The 8,742-nt window shown below is 37.1% G+C and overlaps 1 protein-coding gene across 4 annotated transcripts in view; it reads left to right on the top strand.

Moving 5' to 3' along the window:
* Positions 1-33: 33 nt before the first annotated feature.
* ift80 (intraflagellar transport 80 homolog (Chlamydomonas)) overlaps positions 34-8,742 on the top strand; it is a 45,745-nt gene continuing 37,036 nt past the window's right edge. For 3 of the 4 annotated variants that reach the window (XR_006054771.1, XM_005930022.3, XM_042224131.1), the window contains exons 1-5: positions 35-761; positions 893-953; positions 1,176-1,397; positions 3,195-3,305; positions 3,439-3,507. Coding sequence is in view for 3 of the 4 variants with exons in the window: in XM_005930022.3 (XP_005930084.1) it covers positions 917-953; positions 1,176-1,397; positions 3,195-3,305; positions 3,439-3,507 (439 nt within the window). In the remaining variant the exon portion in view is untranslated. Of the gene's footprint in view, positions 762-892; positions 954-1,175; positions 1,398-3,194; positions 3,306-3,438; positions 3,508-8,742 lie in introns of all 4 variants that reach the window. The other variant, XM_042224130.1, reaches the window with a different exon arrangement.

The raw sequence follows: 8,742 nt of genomic DNA, 5'->3' as shown, positions 1-8,742 counted from the left end.
GGGACGAAATTCAAAAAAGGGGACGAAGCCAACTCCGTCTCACTCCAAACAAACCGCATTCACATGACTATGAAGAACAAACGAAAAGGAATAAAAGCCATGCAATGCTTTTACAGCAAATTGTTCATATTATTCAAGTTTATTCTCATTAAAGGCCTAATGTTGTTCCTACGTCTTCAAACGGTTGTCTGTAGTACGATAAAGGACCTGCTCCGAGCAATAGTTTATACTTGAGGAAATATAGCTCGATAGATCAACTGTTAGTGTTGGTTGTTCCCGATTCTAACGACTTGCATAAATACATTTATTTAACAGATGTCGTTTTTGAACTTAGAAATATTTCGAAATTTCCGTTGTCAAGGAAGTGGAGATGCAACTCTCGCGATAATTTGTTTTTCAAGCTGTTTTTGACCCAGATTAAATGGCTACCAAAATGCAAGTTTTATACGTTGCATTTTGGTGATAAATTGCTGATTGGTGATAGATAAGACTTTTGCGTATTCTAATAGCGCTTCATAGTAGAGTAAATTACACGCACGCTTTGCTGACACTCGCTTAGCACACTCGGCAACGAGAAAACGATGTCCATTTTAAACAAGAGAACAAGTTAACGTTAGCATTCAAGTCACAGACGAGACTCAGGGGATAACTGAGGACTTCCGTTAGCAACAGTAGCAGGTACCGTAGCAACAGCGGACGCTTGTTTGTTTCATCGTTACAGCTAACGGAGAATGCAAACGGCTGCTTTACATAGTTTACGGGTAAGCTGTATACACCCATGCTTCAGGTCTTCTGTACTATTATTTTTTGTGTTGGTTTGACAACAGTGTTATATAGAGAGCTTTAACATAACAGGTACGTTACTGTCTCTGACATTTTTCTGTTCGTTTAGTGATCAACAGAACGAACATCCACCATGAGACTGAAAACGTCGCTCCTAAAGGAATCCAAACATATCCTTTTTGTAGTTATGGAACACATGTAATTCTGTGACACAGTTCCAAAACTTTTAATCATAATTATTAGTGGTGCTATTTGAGGCAGTGGTAATATTTCCCATCATTGTGTTGCTCTAACCTCTGTCCATTTTTCAGAAAACCCAATTTATTGCAGAGGTTACCACAAAAGGGGTTTTAGAATCAGTTCATTACTATAACTCCTTAACAGCTGATCACATAAAGAACTTGTGAGCTGTGTTGGCTGGACCACAGCAGATGAGCTGTACTCGTGCAGTGAGGATCATCAGATTCTCAAGTGGAACCTGCTGACCAGTGAGACCAGTCTGATTGTCAAACTGCCAGAGGAAATTTACCCTACTGACCTACACTGGTTCCCCAAAACTGTTGGTGTGAAGAAACAGGCCCAGGCTGAAATCTTTGTCCTTACCAGCACTGATGGCAAGTCTTTGTATTCTCTAAAATTTGACCAGAATGCTAAAGGGTTTATTTCAGAGTTCACTCATAAAATCAGTGGGAGTGGCTGTTTTTAGTCATATCTATTGCATTTATTAGTTAAAGACATTCTCATGAAATAAATAAATTAAATTAAGTAACAGAATTGGCTATCTACAGGATGGCAACGTCTTCCTTAATTTTTGATATTTATTTTAGAAGACATAGGGACAATTCAAGAGTTGTTATTTATATTTAAGGGAAATAATCTCTACCAATTTGATACTTGTAGGATCCAGTAGAGTCCATCTGAATTCTTCTTTTTATGAAGCTTTCAGTATAAATCTAAAACTCTAAAACTCAATTTTTGTTTTGTAGGTTTCTAATACCGACCCTTGGTGACACAATTTGTGTGACATGAATCTGCCGTACATGTCTCTTCTTTGGCCTGTGTTAGATACAACACACAGAATATGGATGTACTGTTATGGCAAGGCAATGTGTGGTCACAACACTAATGGCAGTGTAGGGTTGCATAAACACACCCACAAACTGAAGCAGCAATTTTCTCTGGCAGACCAGAGACTAGTGAAAAGTGTTACGATCCATTTTGCAACTTTCCTCTGCTTCTTGTCTTGTTACGGTTAAAAATATTAGTATTGCAAAAGTTATTGGTTCTGCAATGGGAATAGAAACAGAGTTTTATTCATTTATTTTGACTTCACTGTTAACTGAAACACTGAAAGTTTTCTTTTGCTCCAGATTAAAGTTTTTAATCTGGATTCTTTGTTGGATTTCCTATTAGATTGTATAATATACTTGAAGAGAAAACAGTCCACCTGGGTTTTATTAGTTTTGAAGACTTGACATCTTTGGGATTTCCTAACCTTTTTTGATTAGTTGGCCTTCTTTCCCTTTTACAAGTTTATTTGTGATTTTTTTTTTTTTTTTTTTTTTTTTTAAATGTATGATGCTAAGCAGTTTTAGCGTTTTAAATTACAAGCACACATGGTATTGGAGTTTGTATAATATTTCATTCCTATTAAAAATATTTATATATATTATATTTTTTTATATGAAATATGAAAATGAGGCTTTCCAGATAACAGGCAAACAAACAATTAAGCATTTCCAATGTAGAATGTGGCTTTCTAGTGTGCTTTTCATTTAAGAGAGCCATTCAGCTGTACATGCCTGTTAAACTGACTACCTGCTGGATCAGTTACATCTACTTTTGTTGGGATGTCCAAATTTAGAAATGAGAGAGCACTGCAGCATGCTGATTTGCAGTTTTAGGTCACCAGAAATTACATAGAACATTCAGAATTTTTAATATGCACTGCCACAAAGTATATGGTAGGCTACCGTCTTCAATAACTCTCCATGGCTGATCACCCTTTCGTGTCTACCGCATAGAAAATTGCCCTAATTCACCCGACAGAAGCCTTTTTAGTTTCACTCATTTGCTTCAAACCAGAAGTTTGTAATTTACTTGACTGTAGAGAATATAAATTTGTCTGTATTTGTGTGTTAGGAGATGGATTGGTAGTTATTGTGTGTTTTGATTAAAATACGTATTTATTTATATATTTTTACTATTTTGTCTTGGCCAGTAAAACTTGTTTTCCGTTACACAGTAACTAGAATTCCACAGATTTATGAAACTTTACTGAGTGAATTACAACGCTCAGTTCTGTATTTGAGTTATAAACAACTGAAAACGCCTACATCACCCCAGGCCTAGTGTGTGGAATGGCTTTACACCATCTATGTGGGGTTTTTTTTTTTGTAAATTTGTTGCAGGAAAGTTCCACTTAACCTCAAAGATGGGTCGCATTGAGAAGAGTGTTGAGGCGCACAAAGGAGCTGTTTTGGCTGGAAGATGGAACTATGACGGGACTGCTCTTATCACTGGTAAAGATGACTAGGACTCATTTCCTCTGTTATCTGACAACTACTCATCTAATCAGCCTTTTTTCTTTTTAAATCAAAATGAGAATCTAATCAAGATGTCTTTAAGGCCTATTCTGGTTGCTTTTCTAATTAGCTGGAGAAGATGGGCAGATTAAAATCTGGTCAAAAAGTGGGATGCTACGTTCGACACTAGCCAGCCAAGGTAAGGCTTAAAACCTTAATTTCACTGAAGCAGAGCTGCAAATGTGTATCTAGTGCATGTGTAAAACTGCATACTTTTCATTTATTATTTAAGCGCCAACATGTTAATTAGCAAAGCAAAACGCAGCTCAAACTGATCAGGAAAACAGTTGCATCTGTAAAATTTTTATAGTTAACAAAATGCCCAACTTTTCCTGATGTCTGAATTGGTCCGGCCTCACTTGAAAAAAGACTTTAATCTCAATCAGATTTTTACCTGAATAACAGATGATAATTAATAAAATTATTTGCATCTGGGAAAAATCTGATTTGTTGGAGGGAAAAAAGCAACGCTATACAGTTAGTTCCATATGGTTTTGGGCAATGGCACTTTTTTTTTTTGCCATTTTTGGCTCCATGAACCATCACAGTGGATTCCAAATCAATCAATCAACTTGTGAATGAGTTTCGAGAGCATGGACATTACTAAATGCTGTTTCTTCCCTTGAGATACACTGCAGACCTTTAGTACTGCCATCTTCAGTCCTGCTTGTTTTTGGGTCACTCTGTGGGTCAAACATGCTCTGTTGAGTTTAGATCAGGTGACAAACTTGGCCACTGAAGAATATCCTGTTTCGTTGCCTTTAGAAACTCTTGGGTACTGTTTGCAGTATGTTTCAGGTCATTTTCCCTTTGCACTGCAAAGTGCTGTCTAATTTGTTTTGGGTAATTTTGTTTTATCTGAGCAGACACTACATCCCTGCACACTTAACACCTCATTGTGGTACTTCTATCAGCAGTCGCATGATCTATAAAGACTAGAGACACAATTGCACTACCAGCCATACATGCCAATGCCATAACACTGCCTCCACCATGTTTCACATAATATGGTACATTTTGGATCATAAGCTGTTTCTCTCCTTCTCTGTACTTGACTAGGTCCATCAGCCTGGTAAAAGTTGATTTTGGTTTCATCTGTCCAAAGAATATTTCACAGAACTTTGTTTAGATGTCTTCTAGCAGTCTTATTTAGGCTTCTTGTTTTTGAGTGTAACCAGTGGTTTAAACTTTGTTGTAAACTCTCTGTATTTACATTTATAAAAAATTCCTCGTGATTTTAGGCCTTGACAATGATACGGCAAAATTTTTGAGAGTATTGTTGACTTGAAGTTGAACTTATTGTGAAGGACAAGGTTTTTTGTTTATTTGCTTTTGTAACAAATGAAAGAATTTGCAATCTTTTCCTTTAGTTGTGTTCTGTAGTCTTTCAGCTGACCAGTGCATTACTTTTTTTAAACTTTTTTTAAGAAAATAACAGATTGTTGATTTGTCCAGTATTAAATTTTTGCTATTTGTCGAATAGATTTATTTAGATTTTTCAGTTCAATGATGGCCTCCCTCACATCCATCAACAGCTCTGTGGCCCTTACATGAAGGGTTCAAGTGAGTCCACCTCACCTGAGGTGAGGTGCAAACTATTTAGTTTGCATGATATAATAAGGGAGCAGACCTCACCTGGGTATGTCACTGCTTGTCAGTCAGTTGTCCATTTTCTTTTGAGCATCTGAAAATGAGGAATGATATTAAAAAAACTGCAATGCCCAAAGAGTTTATGCAGTAATTTCAATTTAATACATTTAATCATGTATTATCTTACAAAACACACTGTGGTGGTATACAGAGCTAAAATTACAAAAAAAAGTATAATTGTTCAAAACCTTATTGACCTAACTGTAGCCCTTCTCAGACATGAGATAGCTGTCATTGCTTGTGTAAACAGTGTTTTAAAGACATAAAGGGATTCCAGCAATATTATTATGTGTTATGTACAAGATTTGGCAGCAAAATAAGTAATATAAAATATAGTAGTTCAGAATGCGCATTAATGTGTAGAGCTCTTTTGATTTGGAAAAGCTTCTGCATTGATTCTGCTGTCGTTTGATGCTACAAGTATGCAATAATCTCAGAAGAAACAAGTGAAAACAGTAAACTAACTTTTAATCTTAGTCTCTTGCTTCTGTTAGAACTCAAGTTAATTCATCACTGACAAAACTTGTTAAGCTGACATGTCGCAGACTCTGTCCTCATCACATTTGTTAATGTGATTGCAGACTTGTTCCTTGTTGTGAGTGATACCAACAGATGTGGTCAAACATTTACATATAACCATCATGAGCATGAATGTCATAGTAATTTTGGTCTTTTAATGATTTCTCTGAAATGTTCTTTTTCCAGGTGGGAGTCATTGTACAACATATGTGTTTATTGACTTAAAACAAAAGAATTGGGGAATTGGTTGCACAAGTTTGAACTAATGATGGATTTTCCCTCATCCATGCAGGGTTAAAAGTATACATTTAGGCTCAAATGTATAAATACACTCACTTAAATCTTTTATTGGTGATAAGTGGTACTGAAGGTTCTGCAATGTCTACAATAATAACTTCTCATTAGTTTATATGATTGAATACACTTGGTAGTTTCTCTCTGCCAACATAAAGATAATTTGTTTAACAGCCCTCATTGCATTGACCATTCCTCAGAATAATGGGAAAGTCTAAGAAAGTAAGTAAAGACTTAAGAAGGATAACTGTATATTTACACAAGTTGGGAAGGTTTCTTGGAGCCATCTCTAAACAACTGCAGAGTCCAAGATTATCAGTTCAACCAATTGTGTGGAAATGCAAGTTATTTGGATACATCACCACTTTGCCAAGGTCTGGAAAAAGATCAAAAATCATCCCCCTCAGATGATTGGAAATTGTTCAGGATGTTCAGGAGCAACCTAGGAACCACCAGGGTTCATCCTAACATGAACTCAAAACTGCTAGAACACCAGGGTCTCTGTCCACAGTGAATCAAGTTTTACGTTGCCATGGACTGACAAGTGACAAATAAGAAAAAAGCCCCTGCTCCAAAATCCACATCTTTAAACTCAATAGGAATTTTACAATACGGAAAATTGGTCAGACGAGATGAACAGTGTACGAACAATGTACAAACTGTCAAACATGGTGGTGGTAGCATCATACTCTGGGGTTGTTTAGCTGTCAGTGCTACTGATACATTGCACAAAGTAGACTGAATAATGAAGAAGCAGAACTACCTCCAAGTTCTTCATGTCACCTCAGATAAACAGCTACACTTGGGAAGAATTGGCTCTTCCAACAGTACAATGATCACACACATCAAAACTGGTTTAGGAATGGATAAAGCAGGCTAACATTAGCTTCTGGAATTGCCTTTCTAAATCCTGGATCTCAACCATATTGAAAATTTGTGGACTATGTTCAAAAGCTGGATCCATGGCAGGAAACAAACCAATTTAAATGAACTTAAATTAACCCAATTTTTCAAAGAAGAGTGGTCAGCCAGAATTAGACCAGAAGCTTGTTAATGGCTACCAAAAGCATCTGGTTGAGGGCCAACTTGCTAAGGAACATTTAACAAAATCTTAGTGGTGGTATATAACCTCACCACAATGTGTAGTGCCTCATGTTTGATAGATTTTTAGAGTTTCTCCTCCAAGACCATCTTAGAGAGGCAGAGTTTCTCAGAATTAAAGGCACAGGTTTATCTGCAGAAAACTATCTAAAATCTAAAAATTCTGTAACAAATTCAGAATTTTCAAGGTAAAATTGTGAAGAATGAATGAATTTGTTGTCATCTATAGTACATAATGAACATGATCTGCACCATCATCTCTGATATGGTAGCCCACTTTTTGTCCATCCAGACTCAATGGCTTAATTGTAGAAAGATATGGTTGGTAAACTGGGCTTTCTGCAATTGAAAGCATTTGGTTCATTATAAAATGCAACAAATGAAGTAGACTACAAAGAAAACCCAGGACTGCTGAACAGCTAGGATCCTGTATCAGACAAGAATGGGACAAGATTCCTCTCCCAAAAGTCCAGCAGCTGGTCTCCTCAGCTCCCACATGTTTATAGACTGCTGTTAAAGGGAAGATGGGATGTCAGACTGTGGAAAACATGCCTACCTATTTTTAGTGACTGTGTGGACAAATTAATAGAGAATTTACATTATAATACACTAACTACGCATGTTGCAAAGGTGACGGACTTCAAGCGGAGTTGAAAGAAGTGTGAAACCAGGATGCCTATTTGGCTCTGCTGTCCGTTTTCAAAACAAAGTATAATCAAGGCTTAAGAAGATAATCATGCTTAGTACTGCCAAAAGTCCGTTTTCAGGTATAAGTAAAAAATAATAATAATTATATATATATATATATATAGTATATATATTTATTTTTTTTTTTGAAGTGGAGTTTTACTAAAAGCCATAGTAAGACTGATGCTAAAGTTCCTTCTTTAGCATTCAGATCTTACTTATTAATCACTGTGCAGTTGAAGTCAGATGTAACTGTTTTGGGGGGTAAAAATTGGCTTCTTGGTGAAACTGATTGTATGCCACTCCTGAATGATGCTGTGTAAAACCTGGCTGGGGACTCGTGATTGAACCCAGTATGTAGTAATGTTTTTTTCTTAGTGTTTGGGGATTGAGCTGTACATTTGTGCAACACCTGGATTTAGTAGTATTTCTACAGATACACATGGCACCCAGATCACTGCAGGTGTTGATTCTCTTTTGTGGCTACAGCTTCACAAACACACACTCACACAAACTCTCTTTCACACATGCACATATATGCACAAATTACAGGAGCACACTGTTCTTTTTGGATACTATGACCCATTTTACGAGAGAGCTCTAGGAAGAGGTTGGAACAGAGTGAGAGCGAGGAAAAAGGAACTTGTCTGAACCCCTCTCATCGCCTTCGTCAGATTTGGATCATGTGACCATTTGGCATTTGTGAGAAACCCCATGCACCTGGAGTAGGGTTAAATGTCACCCCCACTCCCCACCCCACACCCCCACATATACACACACACACACACACACACTCACAGATTCACAGGCACAGCTCAACACACGCTCTTGCTCACAGAGACACACACTTGTGCTTATGCAGTAGAAGTTAGACTGATTTTCTCAGCTGGTTTTCTTGTAAGTGAAGCAAAGTGCTGTTACGTAGACTGAATGAGATGAGATTTCTGATTGAGTATGATATCTTTTGAGAGGAGGAATTGGGTCTGCTTCATCCTCTAGCTATTGTTCACAGCAAATTCTGATTTGTAAATGAGAGAGGGCGCATTTGTACACAACTCTGTGCTCTTGGCTCGTGATTAATAAAAGATTGCTGCTTTCTTCATCCTATGCTTTTGGATGTCTT

This window comes from Haplochromis burtoni, unplaced genomic scaffold, assembly GCF_018398535.1.
Source record: "Haplochromis burtoni strain Fernald_Lab_line unplaced genomic scaffold, NCSU_Asbu1 Contig_128, whole genome shotgun sequence".
Lineage (NCBI taxonomy): Eukaryota > Metazoa > Chordata > Actinopteri > Cichliformes > Cichlidae > Haplochromis > Haplochromis burtoni.
This window is presented reverse-complemented; position numbering and strand designations above follow the sequence as displayed.